The following is a 23,240-nucleotide window of genomic DNA, read 5'->3' as shown; positions in this document are numbered from 1 at the left end:
TCTTAGATAATACTTGATTCTTTTTATCATAACTGGGTTTGAAACACTTATTCCTGAACCTTTTGATTGCCTTTTTATAATAAATAAAAATCAACATGTAATTTCATAATATACAATGAAATATATTTAACTCTTTGTTAGATAACAAATATAGTCTACAAATTTAGATCAATTATAAGATTAAAAATATCACTCATTCCTTTGTTTAACACATATTTATTTAGCACTTCCTATGTTACAGGCCAGCACTGAGTCTGGGTTACTACACCAAACAGAACAGACCAAGGCCTGTAGAATTTTCATACAACTATAAATGTAAACGTACTCTTTGAAGTTTCCCCCTTAGAGAAAGGGACATGTAAGATTTAGAGAGGGAAAAATAGCCAATCATACAAGTTAAGTCCCTGTGAATAAAATAGAATATTTTATCATTCATACATACAGTTCTGTATATAAAACATTAAAAACATTTTTCCTAAGATGCAATGGGAACCTCAATTTCCCTCTGTAATTCAGCAGTCTTTCACTCTTCTCTGAGCCTTCTAGACTTTAGATAAAGATACATAAAGGTACAATTGTGTTTGTTTATTTTAAAAAATTTAGCCTGTTTTATAAGTAATATTTTGACTTTGTCATCTAGATCTCAAATAAGTCCCATTGTATTAAGTACCTATTAAGCTGGGAAATATGTAAAGCCATTTCATTTTGTTATAGTGGATAAAGCGAAATCCCCAGGGGTTGATCCTAAGCAGTTGGCAGCAGAGCTCCAGAAGGTTTCACTACAACAGTCACCACTCGTTCTGTCTTCCGTCGTTGAAAAAGGATCTCACGTTCATTCAGGTCCTACATCAGCAGGATCCAGTTCCGTTCCCAGCCCTGGGCAACCAGGGTCACCTTCAGTGAGCAAAAAGAAACATGGCAGCAGCAAGGTGAGAAGCGTTCAATGTGACCTCTAGTTACTTATTTTCTAGCTCCTTATTCAGTCTAGGAGATAGGAAATACAGTATCATTTTCTAAGGGTTTTTTTTTGTGGTTTCTCGTTTCCTAATGATCTATTGAAACAAAAACATTTTTCCATTTCCAAGTATGTAACGGGTCAAGATGTACCATGATGATGTGTTTCTACATTTCTTAAAATATTTTAGTAGTTATTATTATGAAGAACTTGAAAAATTGTTTGATGCTTCATATCTCCTGCTTCTTTTTCTTTGCTGTTGTTGCATAAATCTGAGCCTCTTTTGTGTATTGAATATTAGTTTTGCATCTTTTTGGAAACATGAGATATATATTAAATTAGATTTTCCAACTTAAATAAAAAGTAAAAAGACACAAAGATAAGGAGAATTTAGGACAATAAGAAACAAAGAAAAACAATAACATTCTTGCCATTTTGAATTTTATCCCTAATTCCATACTAATAAATTTTTCTTGAAGCAAATCTTCATTTGAAACAAATGTTTCCAAAAGTATTATTTCAAAGTTGCTGAGGAATTAAAAGAGAACATAGAATTAATTTTTAACCTAATAAGAGCAGATGAAAATAGAGACAATGTGTAATATTTCTCTCATAGATTTGATTCTTAATAGAGAAACTCTCCTCATGGTTGATAAATACATTGGAAAAAGTATTCTTTTGTTTAATGTGAATAAAGGTTTTTCTTTATGTGTTGAGACATACAGGAGGGATAGGCTATCCATGAGTAAAGTGGACTTCAGAAAACAAAATGTGTTTTCCTTAGTATAAAAACATAGCAGATGTCACCAAAAATCCCTTTTATTCAGAAGCAAACAACAAATGTAGGATGATTTTGATCACTGCATCATAAAATGACTTGTTCCAAAATAAATATAGCAAAGCTTCACTAAGAATAATTTCGAGGATAGTTACACTAAATTTCACAATAAATTTTTACACAGCTATATTTTACCACATGCAAGTATGTGTTAATTTTGAAGAATTATCTCATGGACACTCTGTTTTAATAATTATTTTTAAATAATTTGTATATTAGTCAACTAAAATACAACATAATTAATACTGTTTTCTGTTTTTTAGATGTTTTCATGTTATATAAATATAATTTGAAAGCATTTGAAGACAATTTCGTCTTAAATTTGGCAATTACTATCTCCCGTAATATTGTTTATTTTTTTCATGTTCTTACATTTTTCCTATATTCACTAGTTGTTTAACCACTGCTTGTTAGGTACTATGATAAAGGGTGGGGCACGAAATAAATCCAAGAGTCCTTAACCTGAAATACAAAACTAAAAGATTTTGGATTTTAGAGATGTTTCTCATATTAGCTATAAAATGCAGGTTCTGAGTTTCCTTTTATTTCATTCTTAATCTCTCTTTTTAGTTAATCTCAGCCACTATGTGCCTTCAAACATCATTAGTATGCTTACTATTTCCAATTTTATTTTTGGCTGAGACCTATCTCTTGAATTACAAACTAATATTTCTAGTTCCTTTCTCAACATCTCCACCTAGGAGACCTAAATACGTGACAGGTCTGCTAGCAAAGTTTCCAAACCAAGCACATTATAGTTCTACAAATCTATCATCCTGATATTTATTATTTCAGCAATTGACATCACCATCCTCCCAAGAAATTAAGCATAAACTTAGGAGAGAATACCATTGCCTCTTCTTTCCTCTTCACTCACATTGCCTAATCAGTCACTGAATCTTAATCCTGCGAGTTCTAATTTTCTAATAATTCTCTGGTAATTTTCTGTTTTCTCCGAACTTGCCATTTCCTTTAGCAAAGCATTATTTTTTGGCCAACGTTATTGTACTCACTACTGGTAACTCCACTCACCAATCTCTCCTTTTTCTTCTTAAACTGCCCTCCAACTATCTAATCTGTGGCACAATGATCTGATTGGGTCATTATCCTGTTTAAAAGATATTCCTGCTACTTGGAATGTCTGCTGCACCACCTCTGCCTATGACCTTATCCTGCTCATTCTAAAAGGGCCTGATCAAAGGTTTTCCTTGAGAGATTATCACAGTAAGCATAATGTTGTCAGATCTTTACAAGTAGCCTTGCTAGTAAGTACTCTACTTATTAGGGTTTCCAACTCATTCCTACTTTCCCAGACATTTTTGGATGCCACCTTAATGTCAAGGGTCATACTTGGTAGCCAAGATGCCAAGATGGATAAAATTTCTTCCCTGCATACCAGGTAGACCAGTGATTCTAAAGCATGCTTCCAGTCCAACAGCATGAGCATCTTCTGGGAACTGGTTAAAAATGCAAATTATTGACCCCACTCTTGGCCTTCTGAACCAGAAACACCAGGATGGGGCCAGCAATTTGGGTTTTAATAAGTTCTCTGATTGTGTACGATGCCTCTTGAAGTTTGACTAGTGCTGACCTAATTAAAGATGAAGAATGGTATGTAAACAAATTCAATGAAGGTATAATGTTGGAAGTCATTAAGACATAGAGTGAGGGCACCCAAAAGAGTAGGGTTAGGAAACTGGTGTTTAGCTCACAAACTGATTTTGGTAGAGGCAAAAAAGGGACCAACATTCCAAGCAGAGAGTGCAGCATGAAAAAAATTTCAGAAACAAAAATTTCCATGCCTAGAACATAGGTATACAAAATATATAAGCATAGGAAATAAAGGAGAAGCCTGGATAGTTGTAAATTGGAGGACATTATATGCCATGCCTGGCTTTTACACTACCATCTGCAGAAAATGAAGAGCCAGTGAAAATCCTTAAGGAAAGATGAAATAAGAATAACAGGAAACCTTCTTCCCTGAAGTCTTTCCATATTCTAATCCTTCCCTAAAGTCAAAAGTTATCCTTCCTTCATCCCTTCCTCCTAAGTGCCAGCTGCTTTGTGTCTCTTAAGACTGTTGATGTCTTGATTGTAGTTACCAGTTTGCTTGTTTTATTCTCCCAACTGGGCTTCAAGCTCCTTAAGAACCAAGAGCCAGTTCTTATTTTCTCTATTGCCCCCTAAGTACATAGTAGAGTGGCTTGCACAGAACAGTAACAACAAATAAATACTGTGAACTAAAACATCAGTGGGTACTTGTGAGTCTGTGTAATATTGTCATATACAAAATTTGATTTTTTTTTTATCATGTGTTAACTTTTTTGGCAATGATTAGAAGAAGAAACAGGTATTATGGTACATATATCAAGTAAATGATACTGACAGGTTTTATGATACGTAATAATTCTTTTCTATGCCAAGAATGTGGCTTATGTAGTTTTCACAGCATTTTTGCTGTAATAAAAAGTTATAAAGTTGCACTTGAAATGTGGCAGTCTTAATTGAGATATGATGTATGTGTGAATTACATGTGAAATTTGAAGACCTAGTATGAAAAAAGAATGTAAAATATCTCATTACAATTTTTATATTGATTTCATGGTGAAATGATAATATTTGAACAAATTGGGTTAAATAAAATATATTATTAAAAATTAATTTCACGAGGGGCCAGCCCCATAGCCCAGTGGTTACGTTCACATGCTGTGCTTCGGTGGCCCAGGGTTTTGCTGGTTCAGATCCTGGGCACAGACCTAACACGACTCATCAAGCCATGCTGAGGCAGCGTCCCACATGCCACACCTAGAAGAACCCAAACTAAAATATACAGCTATGTACTGGGGGGCTTTGGGGAGAAGAAGGAAAAATAAAAATAAATAAATAAATAAATAAATAAAAATCTTTAAATAAAAAATTAATTTCACCAGATAATTTTTACCTTTTTTGGTGGGGGAAGCAATATTAGCCCTGAGCTAACATCCGCTGCCAATCCTCCTCTTTTTGCTGAGGAAGATTGGCCCTAAGCTAACATCCATGCTCATTTTCCTCTACTTTGTATCTGGGACGCCTGCCACAGTACGGCTTGATGAGTGGTGCTTAGGTCCACGCCCAGGATCCAAACTGGCGAATCCCAGGCCACTGAAGCAGAGCATGAAAACTTAACTGCTTAACCAGGCCAGCCCCTAATTTTTACATTTTTAATGTGACTACTAGAATATTTAAAATTACCTGTCTGGCTCACATATTCTACTGGACAGTGATGGTATAGAGATTACTTAATTCTTATTAGTAGTAATAACAATAACCGAATCTGATTATTTTTCAGATGTACATGTGTATAATATCGTATGTCAATTACTAATTGAAATGTATAGTCACTAAATGCTAACACTCTTGAAGAAAGGGACCACTACCTATTCATCGTTTGAGGGTTTTATCTTCAACATTCAGTTAGCACAGAGTTTCTCGAAATATTTTTGCTGAATGAATGACTGAATAAATAGATTTAATGTATTTCTTGACTCATCAACATGTAGTATGCATAAAAGGCAATACTTTCTTTTATTTGTTCTCCAAATCCTACAATGTTAAAAAATTTATATTGAGAGATTATAGAAACATCAAGTGATGGTCTGAAGCTTATATATCACTGAGTCAGGTAATATAATATGTCCAAATATATCATATATTCTTTGGATAATTTAGAGAATTATGGTTTTAACTACTTTGTGTTTTCCTTAAGTGTGAGACTAATTAAATATTAAATTACAAAACATTAATGTAACAATGTATTAAAACTAAAATATTTAAATCAGAGTTAGCATAATTATTCATTTAGATATTTAGAACACCATCTATTAAACATTATAAATGATTATTCATAAGTAATTATTAATCTATTAATAATACTCTAAATGATTGCTTCTGAGTAAATACTGGTAAAATATGAATCTAAATTATTTAAATACATTTTTAAATTGTATAAGTTACATATGTAAGACTATTTTGAATTATTTTGCTTAAACTAATCCAATATGAATTTTTGTCTTCCAGATTTTTAGTTTACTCCTTCAAGTTGTTTTGTCTCTGAAATTCTAGCCAAACTTTCTTCATTTTTATCTTTAAAGTCTAAATAATTTCTTCCAAGTCTTGGTGTAAATAAATAATTTAACTAAAGTGCTTATTAGTTTTAAATGTTCTTATGAAATCGGTCCTTGGTTTCCCAAACTTTGCTGGTCATGGCACCCTTAATGTCTCAGTAATTTTTTCATGGCACACTTATGCTCAAAGAAATACCTGAAGAGTTTTATTTGTTAAGTAGTTAGGTACAAACAATTTAATTACTATTTATGTCCGAACATCTTACTAACCACTGGAAAAAATAGTACACATAAAATGTATTTGCTTCATTGTCAGCAACTAAAATTACATGTCAATGGGATATGTGTACCTGCTAGGTGTTGCACAACTCCTCAAGGCATGCAATCAGATTGGGCACTAACACTCGTTTCCCGTTCCACGCTGGTATTACTGATTTTCTTGCAGTACATTTTTTATCACTGCAGTCATCAAAAACCAGCCTCACAAAGATATGACATCATTGAAAGGAAAGTAGTTGGCTCTAATCTTGAAATGTAACTACCTAGAGCTGGTAGTTTGCCTGGGGTCCAACAGATATTGCTCCTTTTCCTTCTATAATTGAAAATATCCCTCTGTGCTCTTATGAGTTCACTGCCACACTCCAGAACAATTAAAAATGATCCATAATCAAAGATCTAAAGATTAGGCCTGAAGCAATAAGTCTTCTAGAAGAGAATATCCGGAGGACACTCTTTGACATCAGCTTCAAAAGAATCTTTTTGGACACCATAACCCCTCACATGAGGGAAACAATAGATAGTATAAACAAATGGGACTTCATCAGACTAAAGAGCTTCTTCAAGGCAAGGGAAAACAGGATTGAAACAAAAAAACAGCCCAGTAATTGGGAAAAAATATTTACAAGTTATTTATCCGACAAAGGGTTAATCTCCATAAGATACAAAGAACTCACACAACCCAACAATAAAAAATAAAACAACCCAATTACAAAATGGGCAGGGGACATGAACAGACATTTCTCCAAAGAAGATATAGGGATAGCCAATAGACACATGAAAAGATGCTCATCATCACTAATCATCAGGGAAATGCAAATCAAAACTATACTAAGATATCACCTTACACCTGTTAGAATGGCAAAAATATCCAAAACCAAGAGTGACAAATGTTGGAGAGGCTGTGGAGAAAAGGGAACCCTCATACACTGTTGGTGGGAATGCAAACTGGTGCAGCCACTATGGAAAACAGTATGGAGATTCCTCAAAAAGTTAAGAATAGAAATACCTTATGACCCAGCCATCCCACTACTGGGTATCTATCCTAAGAACCTGAAATCAGCAATTCCAAAAGTCCCATGCACCCCTATGTTCATCGCAGCATTATTCACAATAGCCAAGTCATGGAACCAACCTAAGTGCCCAGCAACTGATGATTGGATAAAGAAGATGTGGTATATATATACAATGGAATACTACTCGGCCATAAAAAAGGACAAAGTCGTCCCATTCACAACAACATGGATAGACCTTGTGGGTATTGTGTTGAGTGAAATAAGCCAGACAGAGAAAGTCGTACTCTGTATGACTCCACTCATAGGTGGTAGTTAACATATGGAGAAAGAGAACTGATCGGTGGTTACCATGGGAAAGGGGGGTGGGAGGAGGTCACTAGGGGTGAAGTGGTGTACCTACAACATGACTAATAATGATGTACAACTGTAATTTCACAAGGTTGTTAACAACATAACCTTAATAAAAAAAAATGATCCATAAGTTTGTTCTCTTTGTTAAATCTAGTTATGTTTGCATGATCATATGTCAAATGAGCTACAACTGTCAAAAAGAAATGAAAACAAAATGTTTCCAATATTCACTCTGCTTTTCTTTCTGTCTTCTTTTTGACTTTTTATCTCAATTATTCTTTATCTTTCCTCATTGAGATGCAAGGATATCTGGTTTCAGGAACTTCTTTTTCTAAATTCAGTTTGCTTTTCTTGAAATTTAAATAGTAAAATAATTATTAAGTAAATATAATTGTTCAATACCCAATAGTTTGTCCTTTGCAAACAGAGCACATTTTAAGTATTAATAAATGGCCATTCTTATAAATGAGCTGAACAAATAAAGGATATATAGCTTAAAAAATTTAACCCCTATCTCATAACTTTACCAATGATTACATTATTTTTATTCCTAAGTTATTGCACAGAACAAGATCTGGAATATAGCGGTCTTCCTTTGATAGCTCTCATTTCTGGGATAAAAATATAAAGGAACAGGTAGCAGAGCAAGGATATCCATCTAAATATTATGGATCTTTTCTTTCCAGTTATTAAAACAAGGCCAATATTATGTACATGTAGGGAGACAGGGCCTTATTTGTAGGGGAGCAAGCTGGCCTCCATTTTAGGAAATATCTCCCTATATTAATGCCACTTTGCCTGAAATTCTGTTATAGCTCTGGGGTCAGGGACATCATCTCTCTTTTGTACAAATAATACATTGAAATGTAACAGGTCAACAGTCAGTCATTTATTCAGCAATATGAATCAGTCTACCAGATCACGTTCCTAACTCTTTTTAAGGCTTTACTGACAAAAGGGACTTATGAAGGAAATGAGAACTTATATAGAATGGGATAGAATTCTAACTAAGGAGTGTGAAATATTAGAAAGCAATTGCTTAGGTGCTTCACTCTCGAAGGGAGCAGGGAGAGGCTGAGCACCTACAAAGTAGTACAAGGGTAGACTTTTATCGGCGCTCCTAGGCAGTCGTTATATAAAAACAATGTCTTTTTCAATCTTCTATAGATCTTTAAAACCTGTAAATGCTTAAATTGAGTACTTTATACCAACCATGCTAGTTTTCTTAAGTAATTGAAAATACATTCCTGCAGGTATAAAAGTATAGCTTCAGAACAGGCTTAACAAAATCAAAAATAGATTTATGTATCTATAAAATTAAACATGTATTGAGAAGTGTAAGTAGACACCATATTCTAAAGCAGACAAATGGATGAAATATATTTTCCAGGCAATGTATTCTAACCAATTAGAATTTAGTTTCAGAAGGAGGTGGAAGTGGTAAATTCTATAAAGGGTTTATCCATTAATGTAATATATGTTTTTACTTTTGCAGCCTACTGATGCAACAAAGGTTGTCTCTCATCCAATTACAGGGGAAATTCAGGTATGAAAATGTTTTAAAAATCATCATTATACCATCCTTTTTGGCTGTCTTTTTCACTGGTCCATTGAAATTATAAACACTCTTAGAAATTTTCCTGTTGTATAACACATACAGACCTGTAACAAAAGAAACAATTTTATAGAATAGTGATTGAATACAAATATATGTTTTGAAATCTAATTATATCTATGAAATTCTATACTTTGAAGTCTGCCTGATACCTTAGCAGTATCAATACATTTTATCCCTCAGTTACTTTATACTTGTTGAAAATGTTTCAAACATGACAGATTCTCCTGGAAATTTAAGGATTCCTCTTTAAGAGTTTCATAAGTCTAATGCTATCCTTTTTTCTTCCTCCTATCAACAATTGTTAAATAATTGCTGAACAATTCTTCTAGAGCACCGTTTTTCATACTGAGGCTCATAACCAATTTTTAATTTATAAAGTCACTTTAGAGGATTTTGACTAGGAAAACAGAAAAAAAATGGTATAAATCACTATCTTTTTTAGTTCTATGTGTGCATGTGTTTCTGTATTTATGTATTGTATCATAACATATATTTCTTACTATGGGTCATAGTCAAAAATATTAGAAAAACAGTGCTTTAGATGATACCAAAAAGTAATTTAGGGTAGATAAGAAATGTCATTTAGAAAGAATCGATGCAATATAAAATAATAAAGATAGTAAATTTCAGATAAAGGAAAGAGAACAATAGGTCTTAGCTGTGTCTCCAACAAGTTCTAGAGGAAATTTTCATGACTTGTCTCTACAGGAACATTTCACTGCAGCCAGCTAAGCTCCTAATGTCGTTAGTCTCCGGCAGCAGAACATTTCCTTGCACCATTTCTTCTTCCAGGAACACACTCCTCCTTTCTCTCTGCTTATCCTCGAGTTAGTTCAAACCTCTGTTGTCCTTTGGGAAGTCTCCAACATGTTCTAGAGGAAATTTTCATGAAAGACTTCTGGCCGCAGTGAAATGTTCCTGTAGAGATAAGTTGAGACTGAATTAAAAAGAACCTTGAACACAGTCCGAGGGGTGTTAGCCGCTACATAATAGGGTGATCAGTAAATATTTTGGAGAAAGGCAGAGCCTAAATGAAAGGAATATGTAATAAAAATTCATACAGCAGTGGCCTACAAAAAATACTATAAAGGGGAAGACACAAAGACAAAGAAATCGGTTAAGTGGTTATCTAGGCACACGCTAATTAAAGCAAGAGTGGAATATGAGAGTAGAAATAGAGAAAAAGTGCATAATATGGGCACCTTACTAAGAAGGATCCAGAAGGATGGAGCCCGATTACCTATGTATTCTAGACCTTCCTGTCTCACTGCTATTTCCCACTTCTTGAAAGCCAGACCTCATCTTCCTTCATTTCACAAGCAGCAAAGAAAATGCTGGATTTTTCTGATTCATAGTATCTCTTTCTCTCTCTCTCCCATTTTTTTTTAAACTTCTTGCCCATGGACCAATATTTGCTGTGTTTCTTTTTGGTTTGTTTTTGTTTTTGTTTATTCTTATTTTATTTTCCTTTCCTTTGAGTAGTAATATTTAATCCTGTAGTGAAAATTTACTCTAACAATATTCCTTCTTGAGTCTTAGGATTTTTGGGAGAAGGGAGGGGATATTTTCTTATGACAATGATTTCCATGTTATTTTTCTTTTAGCAAAACCTTATTCTAAGTGAAAATGTATGTAGACACCCAGACAATAAATCTGTCACTACTGGAGTAGCTCTGGTTGAGAATGCTGGGGGCATCTCATTCTCTCTCAGAAGTAACCTCTGAGCAACTCTAAGTATTCTCTAAGGCCCTGCAGAGTACATTTTGAAAAATATTCTCTTAGGGTAGCCTGCAAATTTTCTTTTCAATAAGAAATGATTTCGGTGCCTCATCAGTTAAAAGTGGACTTTTAGACTGGCAGAGAAAGGAGAAAATAGGGAAAAATTTCTCCTTAAATATTTGGAAGCTGTTCTAAATCTCAGTGAAATTAATTGCAGGATAATTCTACATTTTAATACCCCATCGTAGCCCACAGTTACTGCAGTTCTAAACTTCCAGCTCCTCCACTTCTTTCGCGACGCTTTGTTTTATGTTTCACATTGCTTTCATGATGGTCAGGGAGACTCTGGGCTTTTCTGTATGGAGAAAAGGGATTGAAGATTCCTCTTCTGCCAGAAAACATAAGCAGATCAAAATTATGCTAAAGTTAGGAATTATTGTAATTATCAAATTTTTATGAAATTTGACTCATCTGAATTATGCCATTTTCAACATAAATATAGCATATCTGTTTTGTATAATTATAAAAAATTTGCTAGTATTTTTATGTATGAATTTTCCCCTTTGAAATATAGATCCTTTCCTTTCTGTTATTTGATAAACAAAAACAGCATCAAGCAGAATTAAGGCTTATTCTAATAATACAAAAAGAATCTTTCAATTTTGCAGGAGAAAAATTAGTTAACTCAATTATGCAGGCTTCTTAAATATTTATTTGAACTGTAAATATTTTCCTATTCAATGACAATTGTGCAATGGCCGTTAAATATCTATGAGGCAATGCCTCTTCTTTCCTCTTCAGCTTCTAAGATTAAAGAGCGGGATTTCATTATCCTAATCTCTCTCTCTTAGAAAACCAGGCACAGAAAGAAAAGCTATGATTTTAACATCAGATAATATAATATAGGAAGAGATAAAATCTACACATTCTTAAATATTCTTTTATTTCAGTACTGACAACTTTATCTTTAAATAATGATTTCACCCACTGTTAATTATTTGATGAAGTGCAAATGACATTTTCTAATAAATTTATCAATTAGTTCATTTATTTTCAAAATCCTGGTAATCATATTCATGAACATTAACAACATTTACTATTTTCCTAAGAGTGGAAATTTAGTTTAAAAATGCAACTAGCATGCACTGTATGATTTTCCTTATAAATGAATTTTAGACAGGCCAGGACTTTCACCATGGAAAGAATGAACAGCGCATTTGCTGGTGATTAACATGTGCCTGGGAGCTTCCAATTAAATTAGACAATAACTGGTCTGTTCAGTTTCAAATAAAATGAAAATGAAGGTTAATGCTTCTTGTGAGAATTTAAAAAAAATAATAGTAAAATATTGAATGATAACGTATTACACGTTTTCTAAAACAAAAACATAATGTTCATGGAATATTTTGCTGTTCCTTTAAGCTTCAAATCAACTATGATCTTGGAAATCTCATAATACATATTCTCCAAGCAAGAAACCTTGTCCCTCGAGACAACAATGGTTATTCTGACCCCTTTGTTAAAGTGTACCTTCTTCCAGGGCGAGGGTAAGTAAAGAAGCAATGTCTTCCAAGAATTGCATTTCATGGTTTAAAAAATAGTGATAGTGTCTTCTAGTGTCTAATTTCAAAGAGTTTAATATCTTTTCCTTAGTTTTATCCGCATGTCATATTTATTTACTTAAAACTAGTGAATAAGGTGGAATTAAAAATTTATTATTAAGCCTTAAAGCATTCTAGGAGAGCCCTGATTATAGTAAAACCTGCCTCAATGAGAACACATCAGTGTTTCGATTCAGGAAACCACTCCTGCTATGACCAATCAGATTGCCTGTGAAATCACTTAAGGAATTATTTGTGGCAGATTTAAAGAATTAGCTTACATTCCTAAATTTATTTGCAAAGCCAACGTTCAAGGACTCGTAAGTTACTGTTTTATTTTATATTACCCAATATGTTAAATGTTCATTAAGTGACTGTTGATGTATCCTTATTTATATGCATATTTTCAAATCAACGTTTTAAAATTATAAAATAAGAAAAACAAGAGTAATATTTGAAGTGGTGACTTTGGTAAATAAATGAAAAATACCTTTTGAATCTCTTGTGTGATATTAAACTGTTCATATAAAGCAAGTACTCCTTGGAGATGTTTAATTTTCACATAATAAATGCAAATTGAAGTGTTCTGGTATATAAATCAGTACTCAAGGATGGTTTCAAAACAGCGATAACAGTATGCCTTATCTGAAAATTTATATTAGCCAAATTAGCATGATGGAACCATAAGTAATCAACAATTGGAGGTATAATGAAATGAATTGGGGTAATTTGAAGACTACTTTTATTTTTGTTCATTTTTCACTTAAGGACTGACATTTGAATATTACTTTTTACTTGGAAACTTTCAATTATCGTACATAAGCAGAAGGAATAGTTTAATGTCCCACCATGTACCCATTACTCAGCTTCAATAAATATCACTTCCTAGCCACTCATGTTTCATTTTTACCTTCATACACTCCCTCCATACAGATTATTTTAAAGTAGATCTCAACTATTGTAACTTTTTTCTGCAAATATTTACTATATATTTCTAAAAGATAGCTCATTTTAAAAATAATCATGAAACCACATATAACTATAATAATTTAAAATTTTTTAAGTAATTCCTAATTTCTCCAATTGCCTCATAATATTTTCCTAGTGCTTTAATGACCTAACTGTTACTTATAGAAGATTCTACCCATCAATAGCAGAACACGTATTCTTTTCAAGTGCACATGGAACATTCACCAAGATAAACTATGTTCTGGGCTATAAAACAAACCTAAGCAAATTTAAAAGCATTGAAATCATACAAAACATGTTCTATGACTGTAGTTGCTTGGTTTGAATGGGATCCAAATTAGAGTTACACATTGCCTTTGAATCTGCTGTTTACTAATTATATCACCACAGGCAGATCACCAATTCTGTGAGATTCAGGTTCCTTGTCAGCATTGAGAGAGCCAAGGTAGGCAGAGCCATAATTTTTAGTTTGTCAGGAGAATAAAATTAGGTCGTACTCAGAAAATAATTTGAAAATTCCCAGGTGCTATATCAAATTCAGTATACAGCCTTTAATTTCATCTTACCCCATAATTTTATTTAGAAACTTAGAATTGCTGATATTGTTGCTCTAGTCATGATCCATTGAATTTAATTTATAGAGATTACCAACTAGCCATATAGCACAGGCAAGGGGAGTTTTTATTTTATATTAATTAAGCTGTATCTTTATGTAGTAGTTATAACTGTAATTTGGCTACATTTTTTAAATGAGTATAACAACAACAAACTGATCACTTCATTCTGCCTTTGATTTGAGTCCTGAGACCTTCAGTGTTCTTTGATAACAGTAGTATGGGATAAGAGGAAATCACTGGCAAGGGTATATCTCTAATTAACATCTGCTAATGAATGAAAGTAAAGCACTGTTTTTTATTTTCTATCTTCTCTGATAATGTCCTGGAGTATCACCTTTTATACTATATGAGGTGCCTATCTTTTATCTACTACAGGATCTAGTTCAATTAGACTGTTGCAGCTTGAACAACCAGAAAGGGCAGGCAGATAACATGAATATCTTAGTCCATTCCGGGAAACCATAGAGAAGGGTGGGAACCATAGTGAAATAAAGGGTGAGTTTCCCACCTAAAGCCATCCTCATACAATTTGTCAGACAGAACATTCCTGCTCTGTGGGATTTGGCCCAAAGGCAGCTAATATGCTGCTCCTATTCAATTCCTAGCCCTTTCATTAAATTACTCCTAATCAGCACAGTGACCAAGGCCTTGGGATTTCTTACACTTCTGAGGTATTATTTTCACTTTGGTTCTAAGATTATTTTCTGTCTCATGTCATGTCATGGTATAGCTCCTCTAATTATTATTCTCATATTTTCTTCCCTTTTTCTGTTCCTAACTTTTTTCTTCCTGTCTTTCCTGTTTTCCTGTTGTATCCTTCACTCTTGCTCTTGGAATCAATGCAGTCAAGTCATGGTTGTCCAGAATGCAAGGTAGAGTTGGTTCTCTTTCAGTGTCAAGCTATGCTGTAATGTCTAGCATTATAAGTTTTGCCTTTTGTGTACATACACCTGCAGTTCAACTTGGGCTGTAATTTTTATTTTTCTACATGTTGGTATCTATTGAATTAGGCTAAGAGCAAATGGTTATGACCACAACATTACTAAATAGGTTTATCAGATATGTTCAATAGAACATAGAAAAGTAGAAAATATTAAAAACATAGAAAAATATGAATAAGGAAATATCACCCTAAAATTAGATATAACTAAAGTTTTCATTTATAATTTGTCCACTAAAATTCATTTAGCTTCTCATATGGTATTCATGGCTTGAGTTCTCCTGAGTCTCCTATTACAAATTTAAAAATCTAGACTCCCTTTTCAAAAGAATTAACCGATCTTCTGGATGTCAGTACTGGGTGTGTATCTCATCCTAAAGACAATAGTTGCCTGGTCTTTTTTCCTCACTTACACGACATATTGAAACATTTCCATGCCTTTATACAATCTGTCCCACAAAATTATTGCTATGCAATATAGGATGCCATAATCTGCCTGCTCTATTGTATTGACAACAACATAAGAGCAAACTCCTCTGTTTGCCAGTTGTAGGAAACTGTTTTCTGATATAGCCTATAATGTTGTTGCATCATTACCCTGTCAGCTAAGACTATCAATACATAGTCAAAAGCATTCTTTTGCACATCTCATTGCATTATAAATTAAATGTATGATTTAGTTGGGGAGGTGAATTGTGTACCATCTCTAGCAATGAGGGGATGAGAATTTTAATCCATCCCAGAATATTAATGGGGTAGGATTTGTTTTTGTCTGTGACATTAAAATTTGACAACTTTACTAATCCTGACAAGCCATTGCCCAAAAGAGGCTGTTTCTGATTTTTAGAGGCATAAAATTTAAATATTTCAAAGAATAGGATTTAGTCACCACAGTTTTTCTAGTGCTTAGAAACTTTTTGTTTCCTTGCCACCACATAATTATGGCAAACAGTGAAATTTGACACTGCAAAAGGTTACTTGTTATGACTGGTTCTGTCCCCTCAGGATACCATCTGGGTCTCTCAGACTGATATGTGAAATTGGTTCTGTTTCAAAGAGACAGTGTCATTTTTAGAACAGACATTATCAATCACTTTATTCAGAACCTTCTATCTTCCATCCAGAGAAACAGGAGGAAAATTGTCAGAATGACAATGAGTGTCTATATTCAACTTAGAAGAGAGAATGTTTTGTAAATGTAAATAATGATTCAAATAGTCTGGGATGTGTTGGATTATAATTTAGAAGATCTAGAATACCTTTCTCATCATATCTTTCATCTGTAAGTCACTTTTATCACCTCTTTGAGGACTGTCAATGTGGAAGGAATTGTAACGACAAGGTACTGACGTTGTAAGTTAGGCTGAGGAGGCCAATGAATGACATCCTTAAGAACTTGGGTTTGAATTTCAGCCCTGCCACTTAGAAGTTGTGAGGTTTTTCTAAAACAATGTCCTCTTCTGCTAAACTGAAATAATAATAGTCCCCCTACCTCTGGCTTTTTGTGAAACATATGGAGTAATGTATCAAAAGTAATAAGCACAATGTGTGGCATATAATAAGCTCTCAATAGATGACAGTTGCTATTATTTCTGTAATATGTGTAATAAACTTCATGTAGCCAATGGTCAGTTATCTCTGCAAACAAGAGATACAGAATGCATGGGCTACTCAATTATACCAAATTATTTAACAACAGCATATAGAAAACCAAACAGCTTTTCTTCAGTAATAAAATGTAATGCATCTGTCATTCTTAAAATAAAAAAAATTTTTTAAAAATATCCTGTTAAGGAGTATGAATTTCACTGGTCCAGTTTTCTTGTCTCCTTTCATTTCCTCTTCCCGCACTTTGATCAATATACTGATGAGCTTTGAAAGGCCTGTGTCAGCCAAAATGAGGTGAAAGAAAGATAAGGAAAGAGCCTGAAGAGTCCCTGAACTCAATACTTGCCCCTGGATGATTAAGAAATGGAAATGAGCATATCTCAAGGATCTTATTCTGGTTTTCTCTCATTACACTATTGGACAAAATGCAAATTTTTTCACAATGAGATTTTGCTATGATTGAAACTAATTTTAGCTCTCATGACACCTGGAAGCCCAATGCTTGGCTGGACTTTCTCTAAACACCCGTGTTTGCATGTCAAACTATTTCCTCCTGGACCTGTGTAAAGCAGGGACAGGTGTTGTATGTATTTACAATTTGAAGGCCAAAACTTATTTTATTTCAATAGATTTTAGAGGAAAAAAGGAGTACAAGCATGTTTTAAGGATCCACCCAATAGACATTTCTTTAGCACAGTGCTAGGTGTAGGGGTTAGAGTTGACAACACAGGCATAGTCTGTGATCTTGGGAGCACAGAGGACAATAAAGTGACAGGCCATAAACACATTATTGCACAGAAGAACAGAGCTTATAAAATGGGATATGCTCTGCACAAATTAAGGGAAACACCTTCAAAGGAGTAATTTTGAAAAAAATTATATGCACATATATATTTCTTTATTGGACTCATTGTGTATATTTCCAATAAAGGAAAACAAAATAAAATAAAAGAAATGAAGACCTTCAGTGTTTTAGATAATTCTATGAAAGTTAAATACAAAGAAGCCATCATATTCCATTCATCTTTCTCAATTTTTCTTTTGAAATTAAAAAGAGAAACTCTGAGAACTGTTTTTTCCTTCTCGTTTAGGGTAGAATAATTGAATTTTAAGTATCTTTTTTCTGCCTGGCTTAAAATCATAGCTATTTATGCAAAAATGACTGGCCAATAATAAAAAATGAAAGAAAAAACTTCAAGGGGATGAAGGCTTAGATTTTTTTTGTAAGCGCCATTTCGCATCTTGATTAATTGACTTTTTATTTTCTCTTACTAAAAAACTTCTCTGATTATTAGAGATAGCCTAATTGCCCTAATATAATATCGTTATTGCAGTCTTTCCATGAAGGAATATAGTACGTTTCCTAGACAAGGAAGGAAAAAGAAAATGAGCTCCACTATTTTCTCAACCTGAATTTATGCTCACATTCAAGAATTCTGCTTCTTACCTGGCCATCTTCAACTTGTAATCCACAGATTTGTCATGGCTATGAGAATTGTGGAGAGTTTTCAATTGTGTAAAGTGGCAACACAGCCCATTGGGATCGTGCTCAAGATGGCCAGTATGTGGTAGTTATAAAAGAAGTGTTATTGAAGGAATGACTTTGTGCAGCCATCTCTGCGTGTCAGGAAATTCAAGTGTGAAAAGACTGCAAAGGATTTCATTGGCATTTACATGGGTCAATTAGGGCTGGTGGAGGCAGGCTCAGTAGTGAGGTGTGTTTACCTTCATTAATCCTAGAGGCAATGGATACCTTGAGTCTGGACAGAATTAGAAAATCAAACTCATTAATAAGATTAAGATACTCTGTTAAAATGAACATCTAAATTTTTCTCAATTAATTTACGTTATTTCTGCGTGTATCTGGGCAAAAATAAATATATGTAATAATGATCCCTAGCTGTTCCACAACACTATCTTGGGATATAGCTTTCAGTATTTCCCTAAGCAACTCTAAAACTGGCTTAATATTTTGATGATAGGCATATATATACACACACATAATATATAACTTATATATATTAAACATATATACATTTAAATTGAAGTTCAGAACTTCATAAGATAAAGAAGACAAACTAGATATTTCAGCTAATGAAGCCTGCAATTAAGAAAATTGATGCATTAATCACATTTTATGACAGGCCTAATCAATTCAGTTCACATAGCATATGTTTAAGAACAAGGAATCAGTGTCTCTGTGTTTGAATCTTGGTCCTATGAGTTAGTAACTATGCATAACTAATATAAGGCCAACATACCTTAATTCTTCTTTGCTTGAGTTTTTTCCATCCATAAAATAGAATAATAATACCCATCTCGTAGGGTTGCTATGAAAGTTAAATGTGTCAACACATGAAAAGCACTTAGAACTCTGCCTGAGAAAAAGTAAGCATTTAATAAATGTTAGCTGTTATTATTTTAATGTGCTTACATTATAAAGTGCTTTTCATGCGTAAATCAAATATATAATGGTATGTCAAAACAATTAAATAAGAGTTTTGCAGCTGTACGTTTTGATAAAGCATAGTTCCTGGTACAAAGTTGGCATTCCATAATTTTGCTAGATGTGTTAATTAAAAAAATGACTAAAATATACATGTGAAAAATTATAACAATTATTTGTATTTATAGATTAAGAAAAGATGGTGACTAATAAATCCTTTCAAAGACACTTTAATAGTGCAGACTATTTTAATACATATTGACATATGTAGAATTTTAGTAAAAGTGCATGAGTTTGCATTTGACACTAATTTCCGTCTTCAATCTTGTTTAAAAAACTTTATGCATTCAATTTTACAGAATTTGAAAAAAATGACAATTTTACTACTGTCCATTATATTATGAATCTTTATCCTTTTCCCATGATCTTACCACCTTGATAACTAGGTCCAAAACAAATAGAAACTTTAAAACTCATACTACAATATGTTTTTCTTCTAAGTATACCTGCCTAGAGTAATAGCCATGAATTCTAAAGTAGCAACCAAAGTTTTCTATTAACTTAAGACTAGTCACATTCATTCTTCCTATGTCATTTAAAAAAATCAAAAGCATAAAATATAAATGGATATACTTTACCAAAATAATTTTGAATTTTTGTTACAAAATATTTCAAACTTACTGGAAATTATAGAAAATACTCTAACAAATACTTGTGTTCTTGCCATCCAGCTTATCAAATCTTAACATTTTGCTATACTGGCTTCAGACTTTTTTTTTCCCCCGGGGAAGATTATCCCTGAGGTAACATCTGCCAATCATCCTCTTTTATCTGAGGAAGACTGGCCCTGAGCTAACATCCGTGCCAATCTTCCTCTACTTTATGTGTGGGACGCCTACCACAGCATGGCCTGACAAGCGGTGCCATGTCCGCACCCGGGATCCAAACCAGCGAACCCTAGGCTGCCAAAACGGAACGTGCGTACTTAACCGCTGTGCCACTGGGCCGGCCCCCAGACTTTTTTAAATAAAAAACATTTTACAGGTACCACTGAAGCCCTCTGAAACCATTCCCCTGTCCAAATGAGATAACTACTAAACAGAATTTTATCTATAATTTCCAAGCTGTTTTATGATATTAATACATATGTTTGTTGTACATATATACATTATGCATAAATAATTTACAGTATTATTTCACATGATTTTAACTTTATATCATAACTTACTATAGTTATCTTTCTACAAATTTTTTGCTCACGATTTCTTTTAAGATTTATCTATCTTGATATATGGAGGTATATTTCATTCATTTTAACTGCTGCTTAAATTTCATTGAATGAACATATCATATGTATTTATTTATTATCTTATTAATATGCTACTAGAAACAAATAAATGAATGTTCTTGAACAAATTCCTTATGTACAGGTGGGAGAATTTCTCTATAGTCGAAGTGGAATTTTTTGGGTGTTTGGGTACATAAACTTGAACTTCAGTATAAATAGACAAATTTATCTAAAACTCTGCATACAAATTTATACTTTGTGTCCACAGTCTGTGAGAGTTCCTATTTCTTTAAATGATTGCATATACATTTCCCCAGAATTATTTGCAGTTTATCTTAAATGATGGAATTGAGAAATCTTGCTCTTAATTTCGTACATTCAAATAGGTTGGTTAGAAGGGAGAAGAGTGCAGCTTTATTTCCTAAACTGGATTCAGTTCACAATGGCTGAAATGTGAGGTGTTAGATGTACTCAGTGGTTCTCAATCTTGGCTATGTATTAGATTTACCTGGGAGATTTAAAAAATTCTGATGTCCAAGCCTCACCCCAGACCTATTAAATCAGACTCTCCTTGGAGGTGAAGGGCGAGGGTATGTGGGTACCATGCTGGCTGCCCCACCTCTCACCCTTGGAACTCAGATCCAAGGTGATCCTAACATACAGTCAATGTTGGGAGTTACTGCCCTTGCATATGGCTGGTAAGAAAAGGAATACAGCTAGAGAGAGAAGAAAGATACTTGGCTATAGATTCACCTCTAAAAGTGAGGTGAACTGGAGCTGGATTCTCAATATCTTTATCTAGAATGGATAAGTAAATTAGTGCCTGGGGAACAATAGTAGGCATTCCAGGGTATGGCAATACATGAGCCCAGGACTGTAGCAAGAATTAGTTTGCCCATAGTTGGGAATAAAACTACAGATCCAGAGTCAGGATCCAGTCCCTTTAGGGAAAGGCAGCTTGTGAAGTCAAGGCACGTGAAAGGACCCCAGACAAGTAGGTTGGTTTTCAGGACTCTGGTCTAGGCAGGAAATTCAGAAAAAGGCAGTGAGGGTTAGAGAAAGGCCTTGTTTGTTTGGGCACCATTGGCTAATATCAGATAGCGTAATTCCAATCCCATCAGCTGGTTGATGCCAGCTATAGATGTCCTGTCAGACTTAATTAGAATAGATTTTGGAAATAAATTGTGTTTAAATATGTAGGAAATAAGCTTCTAAATGTTGCTCAGAGTGAGTGGAAAAGTCAAGGATAAACTCAAATGCCCCAAGTTATAATGAATGAGGAAAAGTTTTGATTTGGTTTATCATTTGTAACATAAGCTATTGACATAAACCAATAATTTATATTTAAGTTAAATTGTTTTATAACTAGATTAAATATTCTACTTTACTAAGAGTGTCAGAATATACTTTAAGTATAAAGTAACAAATGTTAATGGAATGTCAGCTATAGCAACAGAAGTTTTTCATCCTTTCCTCAGTCAAAGAATTATTATAGTTTTTTATGGGAAAAAATGAACTGAAAGACCATTTGGCTTTGCTGACATGATTAGTTGCAAAACTATTGGAAAGTTAAATACCAAATTATTATTTATTGGAAAAGAAGATATTGCTGTTACCATATAGTTCATGTAATTATCTCCTGCATTCAGGAGAGAGTAAGATTTCTAAAATTACAGTATAGTTAGAACACCTAAAAGCTTTTCCTTAAAAAACTAACTTCAAGCAAATAAAACTAAAGGCATCCAACGTATTTTTAAATTGTTATTGTGCATTCAACTTAAAATAAGGTTTAAGACATGAGGATGATGAGATGATTACATAGTAATTCAAAACAAAATATCTGTAAAAGTCTGCGTGCCCTTCAGGTTGACTATGAAGTCATCAGTTAAAGTGAATAATCAAGATAACTCTTTCTTTTCTTCCAATTCAGTGCTGAGTCTAAAAGAAGGACTAAATATGTTCAGAAAAGTCTTAATCCTGAGTGGAATCAAACAGTAATTTATAAAAGTATCTCCATGGAACAGGTATGCAACAATTATTCTCTATGTGACTGATTTAGGCTAATATAATGGTGATGACAAAATTATTGAAAGATGTGATTCATGTCAAAATTTTGCCATACAAACAAAAAGAATTGAGTAAAATACACATAAGAAATGTAGACAGTGAAAGGAAATGGGTGCAGTTCAAAGATACAGTGAAAGTAAATGTGTGCATTTTGTCAAAACCGCCAAAAAATAAACAAATAAATAAATAAGACTAGTGGCACATTTTCCATTGATCATTTCAAAATTAAATATTTCAATAGACTGGGCCATATTATCATATTTTGAGGGAAAATATTTTCCAACCTGTTATATTTTGCTTTTCATAAAAAACACAAAGGAAAAAAAGACTCAATGCACAGAAATGTGTTACCCCACCAGGCAACATTGTCAGGCATCACCTCTTCTCTGAATTGAGGCCTCCTAAGAATCTGGCATTGTGGGACTAAATTGTACAGAAGAAAGCATAAAGATGACTAGTGTAGAGGACTATCACCACAAATAAATGACTCTAGGCAAAGTTATATCAAAGTGTTTCTGAAAATCTTCATGTCATAACTTTTCACAAATAACAGAAAATAATCTTTTATAAGGCTGAATTCAGAGAGAAAACAATACAAATAGAATAGGAAGAAGACATCCATATGAAATAATTTACAAATGAGTTGTCTTTCAAAATGAGACTTATAATTTGTCCTCTGGAAGATTTCTAATTTGTCTATGAAATTGAAGCTGTAATCTAGGTTCTTGAATTTAAGTTACATTCACCTGCAGAAATAAGACAATGCTACAATGCTATTTTGCAACTTGCTGAAACAAAAACTATAATCAAAATACTTTAAATAACCTA

General features: G+C 33.4%; 1 protein-coding gene across 14 annotated transcripts in view; it reads left to right on the top strand.

Moving 5' to 3' along the window:
• The window catches only part of PCLO (piccolo presynaptic cytomatrix protein), a 386,717-nt gene that overhangs the window by 284,495 nt on the left and 78,982 nt on the right, over window positions 1-23,240 (top strand). For 10 of the 14 annotated variants that reach the window (XR_011437785.1, XR_011437786.1, XR_011437781.1 and 7 more), the window contains 4 exons: window positions 715-929; window positions 9,035-9,085; window positions 12,299-12,423; window positions 22,276-22,369. Coding sequence is in view for 6 of the 14 variants with exons in the window: in XM_070264475.1 (XP_070120576.1) it covers window positions 715-929; window positions 9,035-9,085; window positions 12,299-12,423; window positions 22,276-22,369 (485 nt within the window). In the remaining 8 variants the exon portion in view is untranslated. Of the gene's footprint in view, window positions 1-714; window positions 930-9,034; window positions 9,086-12,298; window positions 12,424-14,908; window positions 14,936-22,275; window positions 22,370-23,240 lie in introns of all 14 variants that reach the window. The other 4 variants (XR_011437782.1, XM_070264476.1, XM_070264474.1 and 1 more) reach the window with 1 other exon arrangement.

Source organism: Equus caballus, chromosome 4, assembly GCF_041296265.1.
Source record: "Equus caballus isolate H_3958 breed thoroughbred chromosome 4, TB-T2T, whole genome shotgun sequence".
Classification (NCBI taxonomy): domain Eukaryota; kingdom Metazoa; phylum Chordata; class Mammalia; order Perissodactyla; family Equidae; genus Equus; species Equus caballus.
This window is presented reverse-complemented; position numbering and strand designations above follow the sequence as displayed.